The 24,117-nt window shown below is 42.8% G+C and overlaps 16 protein-coding genes across 16 annotated transcripts, besides 1 other annotated feature; 8 read left to right on the top strand and 8 right to left on the bottom strand.

The window, feature by feature from the left end:
• Nucleotides 1-120: 120 nt before the first annotated feature.
• GIT1 (Git1p) lies at nucleotides 121-1,842 on the bottom strand (the record flags this gene model as incomplete). The annotated part of the gene is made up of 1 exon (XM_018133220.1): nucleotides 121-1,842. The coding sequence occupies one exon, from the start codon at nucleotides 1,840-1,842 to the stop codon at nucleotides 121-123; it is 1,722 nt and encodes a 573-aa protein (XP_017988654.1).
• A 410-nt stretch (nucleotides 1,843-2,252) lies between these two features.
• Nucleotides 2,253-3,383, bottom strand: ERG6 (sterol 24-C-methyltransferase; the record flags this gene model as incomplete). The annotated part of the gene is made up of 1 exon (XM_018133221.1): nucleotides 2,253-3,383. The coding sequence occupies one exon, from the start codon at nucleotides 3,381-3,383 to the stop codon at nucleotides 2,253-2,255; it is 1,131 nt and encodes a 376-aa protein (XP_017988653.1).
• Nucleotides 3,384-3,737: 354 nt separating this feature from the next.
• On the top strand, nucleotides 3,738-4,478 carry AW171_hschr63620 (bZIP transcription factor; the record flags this gene model as incomplete). The annotated part of the gene is made up of 1 exon (XM_018133222.1): nucleotides 3,738-4,478. The coding sequence occupies one exon, from the start codon at nucleotides 3,738-3,740 to the stop codon at nucleotides 4,476-4,478; it is 741 nt and encodes a 246-aa protein (XP_017988652.1).
• Nucleotides 4,479-4,668: 190 nt separating this feature from the next.
• Nucleotides 4,669-6,609, top strand: SIP1 (Sip1p; the record flags this gene model as incomplete). Its single annotated transcript, XM_018133223.1, has 1 exon — nucleotides 4,669-6,609. The coding sequence occupies one exon, from the start codon at nucleotides 4,669-4,671 to the stop codon at nucleotides 6,607-6,609; it is 1,941 nt and encodes a 646-aa protein (XP_017988651.1).
• A 625-nt stretch (nucleotides 6,610-7,234) lies between these two features.
• Nucleotides 7,235-8,662, top strand: AW171_hschr63618 (kinesin family protein; the record flags this gene model as incomplete). Its single annotated transcript, XM_018133224.1, has 1 exon — nucleotides 7,235-8,662. One exon carries the CDS (start codon nucleotides 7,235-7,237, stop codon nucleotides 8,660-8,662), a length of 1,428 nt encoding a protein of 475 aa, XP_017988650.1.
• A 46-nt stretch (nucleotides 8,663-8,708) lies between these two features.
• On the bottom strand, nucleotides 8,709-9,123 carry DYN2 (dynein light chain; the record flags this gene model as incomplete). The annotated part of the gene is made up of 3 exons (XM_018133225.1): nucleotides 8,709-8,939; nucleotides 9,011-9,033; nucleotides 9,114-9,123. The coding sequence occupies 3 exons, from the start codon at nucleotides 9,121-9,123 to the stop codon at nucleotides 8,709-8,711; spliced, it is 264 nt and encodes an 87-aa protein (XP_017988649.1).
• A 189-nt stretch (nucleotides 9,124-9,312) lies between these two features.
• On the top strand, nucleotides 9,313-11,208 carry SNX41 (Snx41p; the record flags this gene model as incomplete). The annotated part of the gene is made up of 1 exon (XM_018133226.1): nucleotides 9,313-11,208. The coding sequence occupies one exon, from the start codon at nucleotides 9,313-9,315 to the stop codon at nucleotides 11,206-11,208; it is 1,896 nt and encodes a 631-aa protein (XP_017988648.1).
• A 213-nt stretch (nucleotides 11,209-11,421) lies between these two features.
• On the top strand, nucleotides 11,422-12,600 carry RPN9 (proteasome regulatory particle lid subunit RPN9; the record flags this gene model as incomplete). Its single annotated transcript, XM_018133227.1, has 1 exon — nucleotides 11,422-12,600. The coding sequence occupies one exon, from the start codon at nucleotides 11,422-11,424 to the stop codon at nucleotides 12,598-12,600; it is 1,179 nt and encodes a 392-aa protein (XP_017988647.1).
• A 55-nt stretch (nucleotides 12,601-12,655) lies between these two features.
• BNA7 (arylformamidase) lies at nucleotides 12,656-13,378 on the bottom strand (the record flags this gene model as incomplete). The annotated part of the gene is made up of 1 exon (XM_018133228.1): nucleotides 12,656-13,378. One exon carries the CDS (start codon nucleotides 13,376-13,378, stop codon nucleotides 12,656-12,658), a length of 723 nt encoding a protein of 240 aa, XP_017988646.1.
• A 161-nt stretch (nucleotides 13,379-13,539) lies between these two features.
• TIF35 (translation initiation factor eIF3 core subunit g) lies at nucleotides 13,540-14,355 on the bottom strand (the record flags this gene model as incomplete). Its single annotated transcript, XM_018133229.1, has 1 exon — nucleotides 13,540-14,355. The coding sequence occupies one exon, from the start codon at nucleotides 14,353-14,355 to the stop codon at nucleotides 13,540-13,542; it is 816 nt and encodes a 271-aa protein (XP_017988645.1).
• A 238-nt stretch (nucleotides 14,356-14,593) lies between these two features.
• On the top strand, nucleotides 14,594-14,791 carry MRPL39 (mitochondrial 54S ribosomal protein bL33m; the record flags this gene model as incomplete). Its single annotated transcript, XM_018133230.1, has 1 exon — nucleotides 14,594-14,791. One exon carries the CDS (start codon nucleotides 14,594-14,596, stop codon nucleotides 14,789-14,791), a length of 198 nt encoding a protein of 65 aa, XP_017988644.1.
• Nucleotides 14,792-14,946: 155 nt separating this feature from the next.
• Nucleotides 14,947-17,889, bottom strand: SPT5 (transcription elongation factor SPT5; the record flags this gene model as incomplete). Its single annotated transcript, XM_018133231.1, has 1 exon — nucleotides 14,947-17,889. One exon carries the CDS (start codon nucleotides 17,887-17,889, stop codon nucleotides 14,947-14,949), a length of 2,943 nt encoding a protein of 980 aa, XP_017988643.1.
• Nucleotides 17,890-18,229: 340 nt separating this feature from the next.
• Nucleotides 18,230-18,754, top strand: RAD33 (Rad33p; the record flags this gene model as incomplete). Its single annotated transcript, XM_018133232.1, has 1 exon — nucleotides 18,230-18,754. The coding sequence occupies one exon, from the start codon at nucleotides 18,230-18,232 to the stop codon at nucleotides 18,752-18,754; it is 525 nt and encodes a 174-aa protein (XP_017988642.1).
• A 41-nt stretch (nucleotides 18,755-18,795) lies between these two features.
• On the bottom strand, nucleotides 18,796-19,425 carry ERV25 (Erv25p; the record flags this gene model as incomplete). The annotated part of the gene is made up of 1 exon (XM_018133233.1): nucleotides 18,796-19,425. One exon carries the CDS (start codon nucleotides 19,423-19,425, stop codon nucleotides 18,796-18,798), a length of 630 nt encoding a protein of 209 aa, XP_017988641.1.
• Nucleotides 19,426-19,712: 287 nt separating this feature from the next.
• Nucleotides 19,713-22,670, bottom strand: CYM1 (pitrilysin family metalloprotease; the record flags this gene model as incomplete). The annotated part of the gene is made up of 1 exon (XM_018133234.1): nucleotides 19,713-22,670. The coding sequence occupies one exon, from the start codon at nucleotides 22,668-22,670 to the stop codon at nucleotides 19,713-19,715; it is 2,958 nt and encodes a 985-aa protein (XP_017988640.1).
• A 211-nt stretch (nucleotides 22,671-22,881) lies between these two features.
• On the top strand, nucleotides 22,882-23,919 carry NPL3 (mRNA-binding protein NPL3; the record flags this gene model as incomplete). The annotated part of the gene is made up of 1 exon (XM_018133235.1): nucleotides 22,882-23,919. One exon carries the CDS (start codon nucleotides 22,882-22,884, stop codon nucleotides 23,917-23,919), a length of 1,038 nt encoding a protein of 345 aa, XP_017988639.1.
• Nucleotides 23,919-24,117: part of a sequence feature (Syntenic conserved sequence found in Ashbya gossypii, Eremothecium cymbalariae, Eremothecium coryli) that runs on past the window's edge.

The raw sequence follows: 24,117 nt of genomic DNA, 5'->3' as shown, positions 1-24,117 counted from the left end.
ATATAAAAACACATATATACAAACATTCTACATTAATTGTTCTATTTCTTCAAGATGATTACAGCAGTCATTTCCAATCATAAAAAAAAGTAACCATAAATTTAAAATCTTTAGCAGTAATTAAGTTACATGAGTAACAGGTTCCTTCTTTTCGGCAGTCCTTGAAGCTGATTGCGTATCTGAAATGAATACAGATTCACTGTCATTAACCGTAATTTCACCCATAGTTGTCATATCGTAGCCAGTACTTTCCAAATATTCAAGGAATTTTATGTCTTCTTCGGAAACAGCTTCTTGGTGAACAGGCGGTACAAAGACTAAAGTTAGAATGGTACTCACAAGACAAAGAGCAGATGAAACCCAAAAAGGAGCTTGCAAACCCCTAGTAGTTTCCCTCCCACCTGCACTTTCCATGAGCTTGGGAAAGGCATATGCACCAGCGAAAGCACCAACTTTACCAACAGCAGCTGCAACACCGTAGAACTGTCCTCTGATAGGAGCAGCAACAGTTTTTGAAGCCAGTAAACCAAGGTTATCACCTGGACCAAATTCACCTAGGGTCAAGAAAATTCCAAGAATGACAACGAATGCAGCTATTTGCTTTTTTAATCCATCTAAGAAAACGGTCATCAAAAATCCTATAATTGTTTGTAGTCCAACTCCTAAGGATAGCGTTAAACGTGGTCCCAAATAATCGGCAAATATGGCCCCAAGGAAAGCACCGGGCATGTAAAAACAGTTCAGTAAGATGTTCCACGCAAATATTACAGCAAAACTAGCATTATCACCTGTAATGGTGTATACAACGTACGAAGAATAAGTACCGAAACTGTAACTGGAAACATCATAGAAGAACCACACCAAGGAGATCACGCTCAACCTGAACCAATAGAACTTAATTACTCTCCAATATGGTGCAGTATTTCTAAACCGCATCTTTCGGAACTCTTCACATTCACGATACTTCGTACGCATATAGAATAATAATAGTGGAGGAACTGCACCTAAACCTAGCGTTAAACGCCAGACGAGTGTGAGCCGACGTTCACTTGCAATATTAACCAAGACCCATGGCACCACAGACGCTAGGACAATCCCTAGATCTATCATAGCATTTGTGAAAAGACAAAAATACCTATTACGTTTCCCAACTGGCATCGCGTTAGACGCTTCAGCCGCCGCAGGTGAAGCAGTACTGTATTCCGAACCGATTGCAATACCTACAAAGAAACGATATACCGCAAGCGCCTCAAATAGCCCGCCTGGATTAGTATCACTCGTCCCGACACCCCATGCGCCAGCTGTCATAATTGTAAAAAAAATCAACAACAAAGTACCAACGAGCATAGACCCTCTACGGCCATAGCGGTCAGCAAAGTAACCAAATGAAAGCTGACCCAACACTGTACCCGCGAAAGAAATGGATGTAATATACGAGATGGCCTGCGATTTCGAGTACTGGTCACCATAAATCTTTGCTAACATGGTCGAGGCCAACCCGATTGAACTATTCACATACCCATCAGAGAAAAGACCAGTTCCAGTAACAGCTATCGCCCACCACTTGTTCTGGCTTTCATCTTCTGGCTTCTCCCGCCCATCGCTATCCAGTGAGCCCGCCAACTCTGCTGACGTAACCTCGGCATGCGACGTCGAGATACCGGGATATGCCGGGGGTTCGACTAAATTCATCTCCTGTGCTACGGCGGCCTTCCTACCTTTCCCGATGGTGATTTCCTTCCTGCTATGCACTATCCAGCCGGTAACTAGCTCCCTAAAACTGTAAGGTAAATCTCTAGTTGCTGGGTGCGCAATATGTCTGGGTATCGGCTGTTTGCTCATCTTCTTAGTACGGCTTAGTTAATTTACGAGCTAAAAATGAATGAGAGAACAGTAAAAAGCATGCAACCTTCGAAAAGGCGTACGTTTACGTTGAATAATTACCCTTATATGCTTCTGATAAGCGGGTCGTTTAAATTAGGTCCCGTGGGCGGGCCACATGGCATACCCCCAACAGCGTTCATATGGTCATTCAGTAACGATTAAATAGCCAATAGTTTTTTACTCTGAAAAAAGCCTATAACACACAATAAGGCGTTTTACATAAACAGCTGCGCTGACTACACGCCCGTCTTGGATAGCCATGTGAATCATAATTCAAGCTAAATAATAAAATAAGTATACAATATATTGTAAAGCATAATATCAAATATTTATCGATAAATTAGTTTAAGAGGTGGCTAATAGCATTATTAAGAAGAGCTCTCACCAGTATTAGGCTTCCTAGCAACGAAGAGCATCATAGGAGTAAATAGCTTGGACTTACCTCCCGCAATAAGTCCTTCAGCAGCAGCTTCAAGGGTATGCGTCACTTCAACAGACCCACGTGGAGCAAGGCCAAGTTTTTCTAACATGAAAACAAATGAAGTGGTGATCTTACGGCCAAGATATGAGGTGCGGAAGAAGGTACCGAAGTCGCTAAGCGTTTGAACGTACTTCCAGTTACCAGTTAGAGGGTAGTACCATGGCACAGGGTCGTCGTTATCAGCTAGATCCTCAGCGTGCAAGAGCTCAAAGCCCACCTTCTTGATGGCATCACGTGCAACGCTGACGTGGAACATCTTAGGGATACTGTCACCGAGCTCGATTTGGTAAGCAATGCGGCGGTGTTCGGGGTTATTAGCGTCGTAACGATCGGTCATGACCCATTCATAGATGGCAAAAGTTCCACCAGGCTTTAGGACTCTGTACATCTCGCTGTACACCTTTTCAAGGTTGGGTGCATGGCACGTGGCCTCAATTGCATATACTTTGTCGAACTTGTTGTCCTCAAAATCCATGTTCATAAAGTCACCTTTAACATACTCAATCTGGTCAGATAAGCCGTATTTAGTGTTATAGAAGTTACCCTTCATGATCTGATAGTCATTATTATTCAACCCAACAATTTTACACCCCGTAAAGCGCGCGATCTCACGGGCAGGGCCACCAACACCGCAGCCTACATCTAGTACAAGGTCATCTTTGGTGATTCCTGCACGGTAAGCTATATAATGCTCGTGCCTAGCGACACCAGCTGCAAACGACTCGCCCGGGAAAAAACGACTAAAGTGGAAAGAGTAGCCCCAACCGTACTCATAGAAATCCGTCACAACATTGTAGTATGAGTGAGTGGTCTCGTTGTAGTCCGCCATACGTTTCTCTATCGCGTCTTCATCAGTCTTACCGTCCCAATGCTTTAGGTACTTGGCCACCGCCTCTTGCCCAGCGGCTTTATTCTTAGATAACCAAGCGGACATACCCTCTCTGTGTGCCTCATCACCATGTAGCTCTTTGGCGAACTCAGCCTGTCTTGCTCTTAGCTCCTGAACTGTTTCAGTCATATTCCTGCCCTTACGTGCTAATTAATTAGTGGTTTATAGCTGGCTGCAACTGGGACAAATATACTAGAAGTCATCTCGAAGGCTCGTATTAAATTTTTTCTCTTATGAAACTTTTTTGGTCGTACCCTTCGTTTAGCAGTACCCCGTTCCAAACGAGCTCGGAACGGGCTAACGAGATTTTTGGTACATCCGTTCCGGTAACGCCGTGTAGGCCGGTTAACTCCGCCTCCATGAAATTTCCGCTCCGCAGGGTGGCGGACTATGGAGAGGGGGGCGGTGGTCGTCAGCGTATATATATTTCGTGCTAACCGGGTGGCGAATAGTCAATAACAAAATAGTTAAAGAGATTTCGGGATGACAGGGGCAACTTCAACAGGCAGGAAGAATTTAGATGCAGAGGCGAGGAACAGAAGGACGGCGCAGAACCGTGCTGCTCAGCGCGCTTTCCGTGAGCGGAAAGAGCGTAAAATGCGCGAATTAGAGGAACAAGTGCGAGTTTTAGAGGAGCAGCGGCGCGTGGAAGGAATAGAGAAGAGTTTTCTAAGGCGGCAGTTGGTTGGGCTGCTTCGGGACCTGCGTTCTACGAAACAAGGTGTTGGTATAATGGATCGGCTGCCGGTTGGAGACCTGAGTGTTGAAGAAGAGCGTATTTGGACGTCGCTGCAGAAAGAGGTGCAGTCGGTGGAGATAGGGAGCGACAGCGAGGCGGAGGATGGACCAGGTCTTCAAGGGCTACCCTCTCCAAACTCGTTGCTTGCGTCGCTGCCGTTGCAGAGCAGCTGGAGTCGTGACTGCACGGAAGAGGTCCATGAGCCTGTTTTTCCAGATATCGGCGAAACCTCAAAGGAAAATTTACCGAAACTAAGCAATACATGGGAAAGAGACGGCAGTGCCAAGTGGATGCAGCAGCAGCAACAACAACAACAACAACAGCAGCAGCAGCAGCATCAAGAACCGCGGTCGTGGGCGACGCTAGTCGACATGTGGGGAGCCCCCGCCACGAACAGCGATTGGTTTGTGCCTGATGTGACGCCCTCCGTAGAGCCATGGCAGGAATGCCAGGGCGTAGACGATGTGCTCGCCTATCTGCAGTAGGGACTAGATACAGTAGGTTTAGCACTATGTATTAATGATTATTATAAAAGTTAACTACACAATAGATCATGATCACGTTTTTTTTTCATGTGCTGCGTATTTCTTCGTAATTTCCCCCTGCAGTTTAAAATGAGGTAGACTACCTTATAAGGGACGGCGGATACGTGCCAAACGCAACGGTTACACGATAATGGGCAATATAGCATCGTCGGAGAAGCGTGAAAGTGGGAGACTGAGGCAGCAATCCATAACCTCGCAATTGTTTCCTGGGAGACACCAGGCCAGGTCAAAAAGAAGCTGGCAGCCAGAAGGGCTATTACCATCACACTTACCAGTTACTGAAGAACAGTCCGCATCTGAAGAGCGAGCCCCACCGCTATTCAAAAGTGATTACACCTTACATCCTAGTGGCGAGGAGCCTGCCACTCCGAATTTAGCAGCTTTAAAAATCGATAGTAGGTCGCAGCCGCTGCGTTCCCCAGGCCCCTCATTAGCTACGGTTGAGCATTCAACATTAGCAGCATCTACCCCTGAGCTTGCTGTTCAGGGTCATAGGCCTAGTATCAATGCTTTGAAGAAGTCTCTGTGCCAGAGCCATCTGGCAGGTAATGCAGGTTCAGTACTTTCTACGAGTTCTCCTAGTATAGATATTCCGCCGGCGACTACTACAAGTAGCAATCCATTGTTGGCTGTCAGAGACGAGACACCAAAGTCTTCACCAGCTTCAGAATCAACGCATGAAGTAGATGAGTTTATTGAGAGCAGCGAGGTAGTACTGAACGAGGTGCTTGTTGATTCTATGGTACAAAATGATTTGAGGCGGAAACTTATGCAACAGAATCATTCCAATAGCACGCCATCTATGCTTAGCGCCAAAAAGCATCCTTTGTCCTGTGTATCGCCTAAGAAATCAACTTTGGAAGCTGTAGAACCAGTGGACCAGGAGGCGACGTCGCTTATAGCTAGTGAGGATGCCGCGGAGCCCAAAAGTACTAAACCGGCTTCTGGAAAACAGCCTCAGTCATCTGAAATTCGCTCTGCAGAGGTGCCAAAGGATAGGTTTGTGCATGTTATATTGAAATGGAGAGACACTGTGCTAGATTCGAAGTCTAAAATCTTAGTCATAAGTAATGACATTGCATCTGTCGTTCAACCTGATACGAAGAGGAATAAAATTCCAATGGTTTATTCTAAGGAGGAGCAATGCTGGACAGTACCCGACTTGAAGTTACCCGCTGGGATCTATAAGCTGCAGTTTTATATTAATGGTGAGATCAGACATTCAAACTATTTGCCAACAGCTACCGATTCATTAAGTACCATTGTTAACTGGTTTGAAGTGATACCTCTATATGATGAAATAGAACCTTATCGAGACGCTGCAATTCAACCTTACCCGAGTAAGGAGCATTCCCGTAGTGAGAATGCCTTGTCATTTATGAACGAGCTGCCCTCGCCGCCAGCAGTAAGGCCACCATTGGTCAACCGTGGTGGGTCCTCTTTCAGTAGAGCGCGAGCTATCGAACGTTCTAATACACCTATCTCAGATTACACTGGTGTTTTGAGTCGCAATGAGTCTGTGAAAACAGTTCTGAGTCTGAACAATTTAGATTTGGGCCCCCATAACTCAAAGACATCAAATCTGGTTTATAGCAGTGACATTCCTGAGCTGTTCAAGGTGACCCCCGCTAAAACGGATTCTGAAGGAACCACGCCGGAGTCAACTTCGGAGGATCCAACTCCGGCACCTACTGATGCTGACGCACCTAGTTTCACAAATAATGTTCAGGATTGCAACCAAGATGAACTGTTCCGTTATCTTCAGGAAGACTGGAATATGAGTGCTCAAGAGGCTGAAGAAGTATTTTTGGAAAAGTACACTGTTCCAGACCTACCGGTGTATCTGAACTCAACCTATTTGAATGAAATATTTAATAAATTGCAGCAGAACAATTCGATGAGTGACTTGGCCAAGCGTAAATCATTGACTCACATAATCCCTCACGTTAACCTTAATCACCTACTAACCAGCAGTATAAGAGATGAGATTATTAGTGTTGGTTGCACTACAAGGTATGAGGGTAAATTCATCACGCAAATTATGTATGCTCCGTGTTATTACAAAAAATAAGGTTACATTATTCGAACGAGGTAACCTTAATGGCCGTTCCTTCGTATTTAAAAGTGGCCTCCTTTTTAAGGGTTTATGTCACGAGTAAAATAGGAAAGGTCTAGTTACCACAGTTCAGGGTCAAGAAGAGTTATTTAATGATCCATTTTCCTTTTAAACGGTACAAAGTTAGTAATTTTCTTCTCTTCGTCCTTTTTCATTAGGCCGTAAAGTGGAGCTTTCACGTAACATTAATTACAGGTCGCACCTAGCTTTTAAAAGCCCTTAATGTACGGGTACTGATTCACACCTCTTAAGCTTATCGATTATACTTGCCGTATAAACTTATACGGGATATACATAAGTTAGAAATTTCTTAATAAACACTTAAATCACTGTCAAGATCTCTTAACACTATTCTACATTGTGTAATAAAAGAGCTCCTAGACACTTAAGACCAAGTTAAGTAGTATAAAGGTCAATAAGTCCGGGGTCATAGCCATAAGTGTCATCTGATGGTCTTATTACTACAAATCCTGTAGTTTAGCGTTAAGGGTTGCTCAATTGATCAACGCTACTAAAAAAAATTCCTCAATTATAAAGACTAGCAACAAAACAAAGCCCTAGTAAGTAGTTTCCGTCGAAGATGAAAATCGCCATCCGTATCCGTGATAAGCTACCGCGGGAGGAGAGTTTGCCTTCTGTTATTAAGAGTTATTCAAATGTTGATGTGACGTTGTTTAAGGAGAATAATACGAATGCTATAACTACGGTAGAACCAACGTTTCAATTCGACCAGGTATTTGGCGAAAAGACGACCCAGAAACAAATCTATAATGCGCTAGGTAGGGAGTATGTGCTCAGAGCCTTAGAGGGTTATCATACATGTATTATGACTTACGGCCAAACTGGCTCGGGCAAGACTTACACAATGCTAGGGACTGAAAAGGAGTTGGGTCTCACCCCTCGTGTAAGTCTAGAGTTGTTTAATGCTATTAATATGTGCCAGGACTCGGAGTCTGAGGATGGGGTATCGGTTGATTTCAAGGTAACGGTAAGTTACTTTCAGATATACAATGAACAGGCTATAGATTTATTGTCCGATGAACAAACTGTATTGAAAGTCAGAGATGGCCCTAGAAAGATAACTTTCATTGAAGGTCTCAGCGAACATTCTGTTGAGACATGTGACGAGCTCCTGGCCTTCCTCGACAAGGGATCGGCCCTTAGATCTGTTGGGAGTACTTTCATCAATGAAAAGAGCAGCAGGTCACATGCCATATTTACGATTAATATACAGCAAACTGAGACAGATGCTTTTGGGGATAAAATAGAGAGGATTAGTAGCATCAAGCTCGTCGATTTGGCTGGCAGCGAGCGCGCTAAGGTCTCCAAGACCAGCGACGACAGATTCAAAGAGGGTAAAAACATCAACAAGTCACTGATGACCCTAGGGAGAGTAATCCAAATGCTTTCCAGAAAAAATAGGCCCATGGGAGTGGCTTACAGAGAGTCCCTACTGACCAGGGTCCTAAGAGAGAATTTGGATGGCAACAGCATCACTTGTATACTAGCATGTATCTCACCGTGTGAGTACGAAGAGTCGTTGTCCACACTGCGGTACGCATCAACGGCCAAACTAGTAAAAACTGAGGCTAGAGTAAACGCTACGCATATCTCTAAGGGCGAGGAGCACCTCTTCTCCCTCCAGAACCAACTTCATGATTTACAGACCACCCTAAATCTTCAAACAGCACGGCTGGAGAACCAAAGAGTCTTGGAAGAGCAGATAGAAAAGATAAACGAGACAAACAGGTACCTCCAGAGACGTTTGGAGCAGGAAAACAAAGTTTGCACAAACCTGCGCAACCGCTGGTCAAAAATCTGCTGGGAATCGCGCCAGCTAGGATCCGCATTGCTACAGATCGCGTCCGCGTCTGAAGCCGTCTCAACCCCACTCGGTTTTCAGTGGGAGCTAGTTTCCCTTCAGCAAGATTGCGCAAAGTTCAAAACCGCCCTGCAATCTGATAAGCAACATATTCGAAATATACTAGACAAATATTCCCTACTTTAAGCTAACTAATCTAAAAATGCTCACCTAAATATGCAAATTCCACTTATTACGCAGTCTTAAACACCAAAAAGGCCAATGGACCAATATAGAAGTAGATAAAGTGTCCTTTTTCATGAGTCACGTAACTCCCAAAGTTCTTCCCCGCAATGACATGCCATGTATGTCCATGTTTAACATCTAAATCTTTCTTAATATATGCTGCAATCTCTCTTTCTAACTGCAATTGCTCAACAGCCTGAGCACTAATATCCAGAATCTCATCTCTCAAAGCATCTGACTATAATAAAGTAAACAGTTAGTCACAATTTCATTACTCTAGTAAATCTGTGGGCGTTAAAATAAACATACAATATCTGAAGCTTTTACAACAGCTAAATTCAATCAATTAAAGTTAGTATCACATCATAGAACAGCTTAGTAACCTGAAGACGGTAGCAAACCCCAAACATACGTTTAGACATATTATAAGCCCCTATTTATTTGATTTAGTCTTCAAAGTTTATATGTATAGTTCATAGTTCACAAGTCTCCCTTTTAATTTTTTTGTTAAGGGAAAATTATAACAACAATGCCCCTGTTTTAGTACCAAAGTAAAGTCAAAACTAAGAGTATAATAAGGTTACTGGTGGTTTTAGTCGAATCCTAGTGATATGGATTCTTTCAGGGAGTCTGAAGAAGAAGATAATAACCCATTTGCTGGTACAAATCATCTTTATGCATCAGGGATTGCCGCTGTTGCAGAAGGTGATGATGATTTCGTGTCGTGTGTAACAAAACCAAGTAAGCGAGAAGCTATTCATGAAGCCCGTGAAAGGTTGATGAGTCGTATATTTGGTGGAAACCACATTAATTCTTCGCGCTCGAGGTCGGTATCTAAAGGTGGTGCTGGAATAAGTGAGGATGAGGAGGAGGAGAATGGTGAAGATGGCACAGATACCGTAATACTTGACCATAGCATGCGAGGCACGGTACCTATACCAAGAGACAGACTAAGATCTTCACAGCTGGGAAATATGGCTTCTACGCAGTATGCACTTCCACTTTTACATCATTTTGAGTACGACCAAGAAGGCGGGGACCCACGGATTCAAATTATTGATGCAGGGCAGTATAAGGATACGTATGGGAATTACGCAATAGGGTATACGATATCATTTAATGGGAGACAAGTTACTAGGCGATATTCGGAGTTTGATACATTGCGCCTGGCGCTTACAAAGTTGCTGCCCACAATAATAATCCCACCTATTCCGTCAAAGCACCCGCTAATATGGTATTTTCTCAACCCACTGAATGCAGAGAATGACATTAGGATTATAGACAAGAGGAGAAGGTTGTTGAGTCGTTTTCTTAATAACTGCTATAACATAGAAACTATCCGGGAACATCCTGTGTTTCTGAAGTTCCTCAGCCCTGACTATGTATGGCGGGAAGTTCTGTTATCTCCTCCCATATCTATTCTTCCGGAGAACAATTTACTTGCTCCTCCGCTCATGCCTACAAAACCTAGTCCTCTGCATCTGCTCCTTCCAAATCCTACGGGGCGTAGTGTGGCGCCGGTAGCCTCTACTCCGACCGACGCAGAGGCTTCGCAATTAGAGGCAAAGTTTGCAGATTGGGAAGTGATGTTGAATAAGTACCAAAGGTGCCTACAACCATTATTGGCGTGTACTAAACAACAGATGTCCCACTTCAAGCAACTTGCTTCAGCGCTTGCTGAGCTTGGCGCGTACTACAATGCATTCAGCCTAGAAGACACTGTGATAAACTTACCTCAGCATGCAAAGCAGGTTGAGGAACTATCTAGGGCCATTGAAAAGATAGGACAGGCAGTCGACGTCAACTACGTGAGCTCAGAGTTGTTTGTTGAAAACGTAATGATGCTGTTGGAAGAGCCAATTAGCGAGTTGATGCAGTTCATACAAGAAGGGAAACGTATCCTTAAATTCAGGAAGGCCAAACAACAGCAATTCTTAATTATAGGGGCCACATTGAACAAGCGGAAAGATCGCATCGAGGAATTGAAGAATTATCAGTCACAGATGGCTAGGTTGGAAGAAGCTCTGAAGCAGAACGCTAAAGATTCGCCAACCGTCGCAAAAGCCGTCAAAAAACTGGATGAACGCAGAAACCGACCACAATCCACCGACGCCCAACGCGTCGCATCAGATACATCCAGCGAAAGGCAGTGGATTGGTCTCTTCAGGTCAAGGAGATCCTCACACCACACTTGTGAATCGCCCTCCAGTGGACCCCGGACTGGAGATATTGACGCTCACCTTTTGACTGATGAAGAACGCGGACAAGAAATAAGTAAAATAGAGAATGAACTGGAAAAATTAAACGAATGCTACAAGCTGATTCAACGTGATATGGACCAGGTTAACGAATCAATGCTGCAAAGTTTTGAATGGTTTACAGTATATCTACAGCAAAAATGGGTTATACTCTTACGCGAGTTTTCGCGTACATTGTTGACCTGGTTAAAAGATTGTCTAATAGTCTGGAAGAATGCAAGAGCAGTTATTGATAGCATCGAGGTCTAGAACATGCTCTAAATTAACTTAGCCATGGCACTTCTTGGCTAATTTTATATAACCATTAACATCAAATGTCATAATTAACGTTACTGTAAAATAAGTTAAAACAAGTTTTCGGTGGCAAACGATCTTGTAAGTGTAAACAATAATTAAAGAAGTGGTAGAGTCCTCCGATTTGGAACGATTAAGTACTAGAAGGCTCGAAGGTAACAAATCACGATGACTCAGGAAATCTACACGGTTTTAAGCACTTTAAGAATGGAAGTGGACCCAGATTTGGCTCCCCTCTTCTATGAGTTTGAAGAATATTATGAACGGAAATTATGGCATCAATTGACTGAAAGGCTTGAGGTATTCTTTCAAGACGATAGATCTATTCCAGTTAGATTAAGGGTATACACCAATTTTGTGTCTAAATTCCAAGATAAGATCAATCAGATAAAGGTCGTTAATTTCCTTCTTTTGTCAATTAAGAATAGCACAAGTTATAAAGAGAATTTGGAATATTTAGCCGAGTTGCAGAAGACATTCAGCGAAATAGACAATCAGAAGAAGAGAAATGATGGTTTAAAGACCCACGAAGAGGGTAATTTGTTGATTGACATTGAAATGGCCAGGACATACTTAAAAATGGGCGATCTAGCCAAGACCAGAGACTTATTGAATGATATCAGTGCAAACCTAGACCAAAAAGACTCTGTTCCGTTGATTGTCACAGGTACCTTTTATTCTGCCAATGCTGAGTTTTACCAGTTGAAGAATGATTTCAACTCTTTCTACTACACAAGTTTGTTATACTTATCCACATTGGACCCTTCCATGCCCATGTTATCAGCGGCGGAACAGCAGCAGCTTGCATACAAACTCTGCATTGCGGCTTTATTAGGAGACAAGATATATAATTTTGGAGAACTGCTCCAGCACCCCATTATGTCCAGCATCGCTGGTGACCCGCAATATCAATGGTTGTTCCAGTTTCTACATGCACTTTCTGTCGGAGACTTTGATCAATTTAGCAAGTTATCCCAGGAGCGTATTCCTCAAGTACCAATTTTAGCAAAGAACGAGTCTTTCTTGAGACAGAAAATATGTTTGATCACATTGGTCGAGTCTGTTTTTGCTAAGAGCATCAGAACATTATCCTTTGACGACATCGCGAAAGCTACACATTTGCATAAAGACAATGTCGAACACTTGGTCATGAAAAGTATTAGCCTGGGTCTGTTGAAGGGTTCGATAGACCAGGTGGAAGAATTGGTCACTATTACCTGGGTTCAGCCAAGAATTATCAACGAGGAACAAATCACTAAGATGAGGGTCAGGTTGATGGATTGGAGTGAACAAGTTACCCAATTAGGCAAGCATATCGAGGCAGCTGGTCAAACCATTTGGGTTTAATTACACACATAATGAAGAATATTTAAGTGATATATAAAGAGCGAAATTTAACTTGTTAACTCAATTGCCTTACCACATAGTCTGCAAGAGTCTGCCCGTCACATATGTCATCATGCTTTCCCAGATGACTTGTAAAGGTGGTATAAGAAACTTGTTTCTCTTGTAAGGATCTAACGAGGAGATTCGGTTGGAGATATGTCACTTTCTCGTCTTCATACGAGTGAATAATGTGCAGATTGGCGTTCTTTGGGACATATTCCACACTTTCTGCAAGTTCTTGAAAGTCATTAATATCTTCAAATGCCTTGGAAACAAAAGCATCGTATTCTGGGTATTCCTCTAGTAGCTTTTTTAATGAGTATATACCGGAAACCATAAATACATTAGATATTGATGAACGTATCGTATTCAAGGTCTCAATATCGATTATCGAAGTAAGTTCCCGTTTTGCTGTCAAGATCTGCCAACAAAGGGTAGCTCCAACAGAGTGGCCAAGTAGGTGCAGCTTTGTAATGCTTTTATCCTTGACTAACCTTGCCAAGTTAGATAGAACATCGTGCAAGTGTAAGGGATGCTTAACGCCAGGAGATAGTCTATACTCTATAGAATATTGGGATAGATCTTTATCCAAACTTTTCTTGACGGACTTACTTAGCCCTTCAAACATCTTCGGCGTTGTGTTAACGTCTACCCAAGCACCACCATGAATATAAACCATCGCTTCTCCCCCACCATCAACAAAGATCTCCGTAGCATCATAAGTACTATTTTCCACCATTGAATCTGTGCGGATGTTGCTATTACCGAGTTTATGGATCAACTGAATAAATGTGCGTATATATATATGTATATACTAGAAAGCTAATTTTTATCGTACAAGGCACGTAATATCCGTAAAGGATTAAGACGATTTTATCAGGTTCTGTCCGGAATTATCGATTACTTAACTTTAGGCTTCGACCATTCCGCGTGTAAAATTAAGTTCATGAAACCTCTGCCGTCTAATAATCTTAGAGCAGTCTCTGCTTCTTGCTCAGAAACAAACGTAACGTACGCTACACCACGCGATTTACCAGTTTCCTTGTTTCTGACAAGAGAAATCCGAGGAATATTGGGGAAGGGCGATAGTAACTTCTGCTTGATAGTAACTTCGTCAGCATTTTCGTTTAATTGAGAAATTTTCAAAGTCATCGCATCATCGCGCTCCCTCTGGTCCTTGTATGCATCAGAAGATGGATCGCGACCTCCAACACGACGAGTTGGTGGAACGTATTTACCAGAACCCATAGTAGCTGGGGTTGCAGCAGAGTCGGTGGCTGCATCAACAGCAGCTTCAGATTCAGATGGAGTACCCATTTCTCCCAAAATCTCCTTAAATGGACACTTAGCCGTGAAATGACCAGGGATACCACAAGTACGACATACATAGAAGCTCTTTTCTCCATCTTGCTTTTCCTTCTCCTTTTCTTTCTCATCTTGCGTCTTAACCTCCTTCCATGAAGGCGCTAATCTCAAGTACAGTTCTTCACCCAGTTTTGTTGTGGACAAATTAGGACCTGGGGGCGAATTAGATTCCGCACCAAACTTAGCCCATTTCCTCCTTTCTGCAATTGACTTATTCACCTTTTCTGTGATGGTAATTTCCTTAACCTTCTGTGTTATTTTTAGTTTCTTTCCTCCCTCAATTTTAAATGAGATAATGAGTTTGGAACCATCAGGGTTCTCGATTACACGTGGTTCTGGGATTTCTGACATCCTAGGGGTCTGAGTATGCTACAGTATATGCTATTATACTCGGGTCGACACTCAGTGTTACTGGTCCGTAAGGCCATATTTAAAGAAATAACTAAAAAATTTTCACCTTCGTATTAAATGACTGTTGATTCAGTTGAATTTGCGTCTTGAGATTTAAGAGATGCCATCTTGTAATGCTTTTAAGAGCTCTTGAGGGCACATTAAGTCATCCGCGAGCAGGCATTAAGGATCAGAAAGTATGGCAAAAGCCAAAAGCAGGAATACAGTTATAAAGCTGGTTTCAACAGCTTTAACGGGCGTCTGTCGTCATATATTAGTGCCTAGAGGCTCCCCAATAGTGACGCAGGTAAGATATGATCGTGTTGCTAAGCGACATGTGCTATTTAAGGAGGCAAAGAAGCGTAAGATAGCAGATCCGACCTCCAAGAGTGGTTAAGCGTGTAAATAGACGTTGGGTAGTATAGCCTAGATTGAGATTTTAAAATAGTCAGTAATATATGTGCGAGCGAAAAATCGTTAAAAAAAGAACATTTTTTTTTCGTGAGGGGTGTGTATATAGATAGATGGAAGTATATAGTTTTTGGGCCAGAACTAGTGGCCGCCGCCCCAGGTACTGCCATTACCCTTTGCGTTTTGGTCTCTCCAGGCGGACCTGTTGCCTTGATTGTTGCCCCAAGTGGAACCGCTTCCGTCAGCTCTGTGGTGTGACTTGTTGCCACCTCCCCAGGCAGAAGCTCCTCCTTGGCCCCAGGTGGAAGCTCCACCGTAGGCAGACTTGTCTCCACCTCCCCAAGCGGAAGCTGCACCATTTTCACCGCCAGATGCCCAAGTGGAAGCACCACCCCAGGTAGAAGTCGCGCCGGTTTGACCTCCCCAGGTGGAGGCATTGCCTCCTGTAGGTTGGCCTCCCCAAGTGGAGGCTCCACCACCACCCTGGCCTCCCCAAGTGGAAGCTCCTCCCCATGTTGAGGTTGCACCCGCTCCATGGGATCCCACAGCAGGTGTCTTTCCTCCATCAAAAGAGTTCCAGCCGGGAGTCATACCGCCGCTGAGAGCAGTGGCAGCAGTGCCTGCGGGCATACCAGTTGCCATGGTCCTTGGCGCGCTGACATAGCTTGGCCCCATTCTTGCGTGGGGCGTTTTGCCACGCCTGCTTACCAGTTCATCATATGTAATGCCGTCACCACCTTCGTGATTAAAATATGTCAATTTACGTTTGTTGACTGTAATGTGCTTGTTCTTAGAGTGCAGCTCAACCGTAGCCATCTCACCATTAACGTCCTTAACGATACCCAGTTGTCCCTTATAACCTGCAGTACGTATTCTGACTGTTTTATTCAGCGCTACGTCACGACCGATCTGGACGGGTTGAGCAGTCTGGGAGGGTGGGCCCATCTTCGTAGCTATTTCTGGATTCATCTTCGAAAGGTCCAGTTTGCTACTCATCATGTTCTCCTTAGATGCCACGGCCTCTACGTTCATGGGGTTCACTGCAAAGACACCTGCGTTCTCCACAATCTTTTTGGAAAAGATAAATATTATATGCGATTGAACATAAAGTACCTGGCCTTCCCTACGAGCACCAACCTTCTCAACTATAGTATCGCCTATCCTTATTTCCTTACCATTACCATCCACAGCGGCTATTTTAGAGCGCGCCGTATTGATCTTTTTCAGGATAGTGCCCTTCGTAACTGTAGATACCTTACCCGAATCGTCCAGCACTCTGAAGATATCATGTCCTGCCTGAATTACACATGCTACATTCTTAGCACTCAGTTCAACAATATCATGTAAAGCGTATTCACTAGAAGTTGGAGTTGAGTCCATGGATTTCGTTAAGTTGTTGGCGGAAATGGTTAAGTTTTCCCTAGTTTGATCAGACACAAACGTAACCTGACCATTCTTCACTACCAAAACCAGACCTGCATCACCCTGATGGTCACCAGACATGACAGAGACATGGTCACCTGGTTCGAAGATCTTTCTCAGCGATGAAATTGGGAATCCCAAAGGTTTGGAATTGAAGCCCGTCAGTAGCACACTAATGATATCAGTAGAAGATCTAGTAACTATACCTTTGGAGCCACGTTGTTCACCGTTCAAAATTTCAACACGGTCTCCAGGCTGGAACATCGCCTTGGAGGCCTGAGCCTTCTTAATTGTCTGTGAGATTGTCGTTAAGTCAACAGCACCATCTCTACTACCAAATCTAGCTAGCTCTTCAACCGTTGGATGAATGTCTTTTGTTGTCAAATACTGGATTTTGAAAACCTTAATTAAATAACCGTCAATATAGTCCTCATTTCTGTAGGTAAAATGTTTTTCATCTCGTTTGTATAGATTAGCTTGATCCATACGCAAGGCCATAGTAGGGTTGAACAATTGAGGAGGAGGTCTTTGAGAGAATGTTACCCTCTTAGTCTTAACTTGCTGTGTATCGGGATCGACCTCGTCGTTCTTTCCGTAGTCTAACCTTGGAACAACCTTCAACATACATTCCAAGTTATTGTCACTAATCTGCTCAACAACCGCCAAATCACCCTTGTAGATACCACGCTTAATCCTAACGTAACTACCTGGCTCAAGCCTGATATCATCGGACTTAGATGGCTTTAACAGCAGCGGCAGTTCCTGCACAGGAATTAGAAGTTTTTGGTTCACATATATGTCTGGAACACCGTTACAAAACTTTTCAATAACGGACTGTTTTGGAGCTTCTATATAAATTCGGCCGCTGAAACTATCCCTCTGGAAAATAGATAAAATCTTTAGCTTCTTAGCTCCCATTGACTTGTCCAAGTTGAACTTCTTCTTGAGCAATTTCTTAACGAGATCTTTCTCTCTTCCAGGCCTACAACGAACACCCCAAATAGTAGCCGTATCAACACTAGGAAGCATAAATCTCTGCGGAACGTAGTCATCCTGGGCCGCAGCACGATACTGCTTAGCACTACTACGACCATAACGTTCCCGCAGCTCTTTGGCCAATTTTTGAGCGTCTTCCTCAGACGATTTCTGCAAGTTCTGATCCAACTGTCTATGCAATCTGTCATCTTTGCTCTGCTGCTCTTCTTCCTCTTCTTCGTCACCATGAGTAATGAAACCTTCACGCACAAGTTCAGAGTCTTCTTCGTCCTCATCTTCGTCATCATCGTCGCTCACTTCAGCTTCAATATCCAAGAATCTGTTTCTTTCACGACGCTGCTTCTTACGAGGTCCCTCAATCCCCTCCTCATCATCGTAATCATCTTCATCATCGTCTTCTTCATCGTCGTCTTCATTTCCTCCTTCATCCTTAACGCGTAATTTGTCACCATCTGATCCATCAGATGTTTTTGGCTCATCGTCATCCTCATCGTCATCCTCATCGTCATCCTCGGCATAACGTCTCTTGTTACTATTACCACTATATTCCTCCTTGGAACCACCGGCTTTAGAATCAGGTGACATCTTAGTACCCTCAGATGAGTTTTCTTTCGAAAATTCTTCCGTCTTTGCTTCAATATTTGTATTTGCCCCCTCGTCACTCATTATTGAAGCTTTCGATCTAAAATCTCACTAACCGCAAAAATTGCAAAGAGAATACACCTCAAATATCCCTCGTATATCAAAACAGGTATATTAAATGTATATCTAACAGCAGCCGCTTAATAGAACCGAAGATTTTGGGTTTATTGAGTGGTTTCTTTGTTGTTATAGTACATTTACTTGTTGATATATTTTAAATTGGCGCTTCAGAAAATCTTTTTACTACACGTATAATATGACAGGATATTGGATAGCGCTTAAGCTGCTAGAATACAGATAACTTATGTAACTATACACAGAGTGTGCTATTAATAGTCTGTAAGCACTTTAACCGTCTCTAATAATGGCTAAAATATCGTATGACAGCGTTTCTCGCTTTATAGAAGCTAAAATTCCCAAGGATATAGAAGATGAAATGCTTCTGGCGTACTCTACTTGCACTGATAATCAAGATGATCTAACTATAAGTGACGTTTCTAGGTTCTTTAAGGAACTACATCTGCCTGAAGAGTGGTATAAATTAGTAGATAAACAGCGGATATGTATCGACGGAACAGAAGTAGTGGACTTTGAAAAGTTACTTAGTGTAACTTATCGTCTGCTCACCTTTATGGATAATGAACGAGTAATAGATGATCAATGGTCATTAATAGTAAGCTATGCTGGAAGACTGGATCGCTTTCCAAATACTGAGCTAAGGAAGCAAGTACTGAGCTTAAAAGATCTTCAACGCTGTTCGTCACAGCTTTCAATGGAACCGCAGCAAACACTAGAAATGCTGGCATGCGCAACGGAAGGCAGGAAGGTTTATATAACATACTTAGACTTTGCTTATTTGCTAGGAAAATTGGGATATTTGCGATATTAGAATAATGATTATATATATGTCACGCATTATCTATTCGCAATTTAAATGATGTGTTTGGCTCTGAAGTAATTCTTCAAGTAGTTCAATTGCCATGCACCGAGCGCAATGAAGACAAAGATAATGACAATAGAAAAGTTTCTGACTCTCCTATTGGTAGATTCATTAGTATCTCTTAACTTTTCTTCTCTGGCCTTTAGGTAGTTCAACTCGTCAACAACCTCGTCTGTTAATTCTTCGATCCTACGTAATTCAACTTCGATTGGCTTCAACTTTTCGGAGGCTTGAACTTGATTCCAGTTACGAGCTTCAGAACCGGATTCAATGTCGATTTCAACACTGCGACTTAATCCTCTACCTCTGATCTTACTGGTATTTTCCAAACAGACATCAAAGGCTGTAGAAGATGGTGCATCGAAGGTAACACGAACACTTCCTGCAAAGTCTTTCTTTCTACGATATTCATTACCGACAGTATCCCTAACAATCAAACTCAATACTTGACCATCACCGACACTACCACTTGAATCAATATGGATAACAACAGGTTGACCTTCAATCACGAATTCACGAATGCAGATTGGTTGCGGATGTTCCGAGGCTTCAATATCAAGATATAAACCCCGCACAGTAGAAAAAACAGTAAGCAATAAGCTTATAAAAGCCAATTTCATTGTGCAGAAATAGTTATAGTATTAATGAAGCTGAGATCCTTCTCAACAATAAAACACGTATTGCTTAATTGCTTGGTTGTATTGTTTTAACATGTAAACCTCAAAGGCGGTGTTTTTTTTACTTCTAAAAGTGACGACTATTAGATCTAGCCGGTTAATGTTTGACGGCAAAATGAAATTTTACATTATATTTACAGAATTCAAATTGTAGTACATTATATACATGCACAGCTGTAGAAACGAGGACCCAGGTAACTTATGAGAGACAATGGCTTCAATTGTAAGATTTACAGCTCGGTGACAGGCCAGTTCACTCCAGGGATCTCTGGACCAACAACAGCACTTACCCTTGTGGTTGGAGGATTGTCAACCAAATATTTGGATGCTACACGGTGAACATCATCTATTGAAACATCTAACAACCCTTCTCTCCGCTTTTGTCTCATTTCGTCAGTAATATTGTAGTAGAACGCAGCCGAGCCCTCGCTTCTAACGCTAACAGGAGCGTCCACTTTCTGGAATATTGTTAGCTTTGCCTCATTGAGGTCATCTTGTGACCAGTGCGAGTCCTGCAGCGCATAGCGAGCAATGTTATCGAAAGTGGAGAGAGTATTTAGTGGATTTGGATCTCTGTATGAGTAGAAGTTCAAAACACCATCTACAGCACTATAGGCTGCTCCGCCCCCATAAGCTCCGCCTTTTTCACGAATCTCGCGATGAAGGTGCTTAAAAGTAAGCAAGTTAGCTAGTACTTGTAAAGGAGCTCCATCTTCGTGAACGTAAGGCACACCTTTTAGAGTTTGGGCTGCATAGTGCACTTGGAATGGGAATTTTATTAGTGTAGGAAGCCCCGGTTTGCTCATTAGGGGGAAGCTTGCCGTCAGCGGTTGATTGCCGTGATTAATACTGTTTGGTAATTGAACAGTGAAATTTTCGATCTGTGATTTTAGGGTATTCAACATCTGGGAGCTATCTGTGGTTACCATGAACTTCATGTTATCAGAAGAGATAACTTTGTCCTTAATTTGCTGCAATTTGCTACTTACTTCTTTCTGGAACCTTTCTTCATCATCTAAGAGAGAGGTGAGTCCATTGTGGAACTTCAATTGTTCAACACCGGACAGAGATTCACTAATGGCCCTTGATGGGTAAAAGTACGCCGAGCTATAACTACGTGCATAACTGTGTCCACTTTCAGCTACCGAAGCCGTGTTAGACGAGGCTAACGATTTAATCAGTACTTTCAACTTTTCCTTGTTTGCAAAATTAGTATCACAGAGAAGCTTTTTGAGCAAGTCAAAGACATATTGTGTATTGCCGTTCAAAGACCACCCACTGAATTCAAGCTGCAACTCAGGACTACAATCCACGGGATTTGAAGTTACCGATATAGCTGCATTTATACCACCCGTGCGCAATTTAATCTGCTCTTCTATTTTGTAGTACTCCTCTGTGCCGGTCCCCAAACTCGTTAATGACTCTGCAAAGAGCGGCAAAAATGGATACAGCTCATAGGGTAGAATGTCATTTAGAGATCTTTTGCCTCTAATATAAGTGATACCATTAGTGTCAGTTATCCGGCTCCTAATATTATCGGTGACACTAATACTGAAGACATTAGCTTCCCTGGGGATATCACTGACATGCAAGGTTGGCAACAGAGATAAATCTTGCTCTGAGTTTTGCAATTTCTGTAGATGTAGGCCGTTTGCATAAATAAGTTCTTCTTCAGCTTGCGTCAAGGTCTTTTTCTTTTCCTCTAAACGCTTTTGTTCTTTGCTCTCCAATTCTTTTGAGAAGCTCTCTTCACCTATCATACTGAATTGGAAGAACGGTTTATCAATCACATGCTTTAATAATAAGTCCTTAAATAATTTATCACCCTCTTTCGACCATTGTTCTCTAAATTTGTCCAGAATTGCTTTGATCGAAATGGCATCAAACGGATCAATGTTATTGACCCAGCCTGGTATAATTCCATATAGCAACTGTAGACCAAAATCAGACTTTTGATCCTTTTTTGATAGTTCTATTTGATGCATAATGGCTTCAATTCTATCCTTTTCAAAAGGAGTTTTAATGGCTTCGTTGAAAATGTCCAGAATAGTCTTGCGTACTTCCGAAATATCGTCACACCCGCTCACACCAACTGTTAAGAAATTAACCGCGGTTTGCGACTCCACTCCGGTATTTACGGAAAAGCTGTATCCAAGGCCCTTTTCAATCAGGCCCTTATAGAAGGGAGATGAATGTCCGTCAAACAACAGACTTCCCAGCATTTTAAGCAAAAATGTCTCGTAAGTGTCCTCTGGCTTACCGCAAATCCATGTCAGAGACATCCTTTTCTGCTTATCTACTGGTAGCATTGGATCAGGCTGACATGGTAGCTCAACTTCGATATTACTGCTTAAATTAATTGGAGTCAACTTCTGTTTTTTAAGCTCCATTTTGCTATAATTGAGGAATTCGTTGCTGAGCTCCTCCAAAGTGTCTTCAACAGAAATATTACCGTAGCTAAAAGTCTTAGCATTTGAAGGGTGGAAATGGCGCTTATGATAATTAACAAGATCCTCATACCTTAAGTCTGTTATTTTCTCAGGATCACCACCAGAATTGTTTAGAGAAGGGTAAATCGATTCCTGGAACTTGATCCAATAGTAGTAGTCAGCATTAGATACCTGGCCCTTCATCTCATTGTATACCACCCCCTTAAACACTATATCACTGTTCTTATTGTCCATATCACTGTGCTCTAGCCTCCATCCCTCTTGCAAAAAATCCTCCTTCTTTAATAGCGGATTCAACGTTGCATCTAGGTACAACTTCCGCAAATTTCCAAAATCCTTTTTGTTAGTCGTAGCAAACGGATAAAAGATATAATCGTGACCTGTCATAGCATTCATAAAGTTGCTTAACGTTCTGTTAAGCATCTTAAAGAATGGATCACGAACCGGGTACTTCTTAGACCCGCATAAAGACGTATGTTCTAAAATATGTGGGACACCGGTAGCGTCAGGAGGATTAGTTTTGAAACCAATACTGAATACATTATTCTTATCATCTCTATCAATATGCAAATGTTCAGCCCCAGTTTTGTTATGTACCAAATCAACACATGTTAAACTTAATTCTGGAACAGGTAAAACTCTTTTGATCTCGAAATCATGAATTTTTTTACCCAACGGATACCTTCGCAACATAGCGTCACGTGAATAGGAAGCTAGAGCTCTCCGAAACCTCAGCATCTTGGTCTTCCGTCTGTTATCTACCGTGTTTGTAATGGTAGTCTTGTAGTTTACCTGTTTCTTTAGATAAGTTCTCCAAACATCATACTATACGAATCTCCCAAGATCTTGAAAATTTTTTAAATTGGGTGGCAAAATTTTTGTGGTTTACTTCTTCTTCTCTCTTCAGTAAACAAGCTTTACGGTTAAACTATATCGATACACTACCGTTATGTCTGAAGAAGTACCTCCTCCTCCTCCCCCACCAGCAGCATCAGTTCCAGCATCAGCAGCAGCCCCAGCTGCCGCTCCTGCAGCAGCTCCACCTTCACAGGCGCCTGCTGTATCAGAATACCCAGGACCAGAGGCTTATGGAGATTCATATGCCGCCCACCAAGGTGAGCAAGATGGTGAATTATCTACTACAAGATTGTTTGTAAGGCCTTTCCCCCTAGATGTACAGGAATCCGAGTTGAACGAGATCTTTAGTCCGTTTGGCCCTGTGAAAGAGGTCAAGATCTTAAATGGGTTTGCTTTTGTGGAATTTGAGCAAGCTGAGTCCGCTGAACAGGCTATTAATGAAGTTAACGGTAAAACATTTGCAGAGCAACCATTGGAGGTTGTGTATTCTAAGAAGCCGTTACCAAGATTTAGGATAATTATCAGAAACTTACCAGAAGGTGTCGCTTGGCAGGAGTTGAAGGATTTGGCTAGGGATAACAACTTAGAGACCACTTTCTCTTCTGTTAACACGCGTGACTTTGACGGTACCGGTGCGTTAGAGTTTCCATCGGAGGAGATTTTGCAGGATGCGCTAGAAAGATTGAATAACTTCGACTTCCGTGGGAACGTCTTGTCTGTTGAGAGAGACGACAACCCTCCACCAATTAGAAGATCAGGTGGCCGTGGTGGATTCCGTGGTCGCGGTGGATTCCGTGGCCGTGGCGGCTTTGGTGGTCCAAGAGGCGGCTACGGTTTCGGTGGCCCAAGAGGCGGTTATGGCTACGGCGCCCCAAGAGGACGTGGTGGTTATGGTCGTGGCTCTTACGGTCCACCAAGAGGCGGATTCGGACCTAGAGGCGGATTTGGCGGCAGAGATTCATACCCTCCAAGAGGTGGCTATGGCGGTCAAAGAGGCGGCTATGGACCTCCAAGGGCTGCTTACGGTAGCTACGGCCCTCCAAGAGGCGGTTACGGTGGTAGGGACTCCTATGCTCCAAGAGGTGGCGAGTCTTACGGTACCCGTGAAAGGTCACCTGCCAGAGAATAATTTTTAAAACCTTTTTTGTTTTTGTTTTCGTTGGAAGCATAATTGAATCAATATATCAGTAAATTATGAGGTGACACTTTCTAATAACGATTAGAACAAAAAAACATAAAGTCAAAATTCGGATATATTTTGTGAGTTGTTATTATTATTAGAAAACACTTTTCTTGTCTTCCTACGGAGTCCTATTAAGTGTGTTTG

This window comes from Eremothecium sinecaudum, chromosome VI (genome assembly GCF_001548555.1).
Source record: "Eremothecium sinecaudum strain ATCC 58844 chromosome VI, complete sequence".
Taxonomy (NCBI): Eukaryota; Fungi; Ascomycota; class Saccharomycetes; order Saccharomycetales; family Saccharomycetaceae; genus Eremothecium; species Eremothecium sinecaudum.
This window is presented reverse-complemented; position numbering and strand designations above follow the sequence as displayed.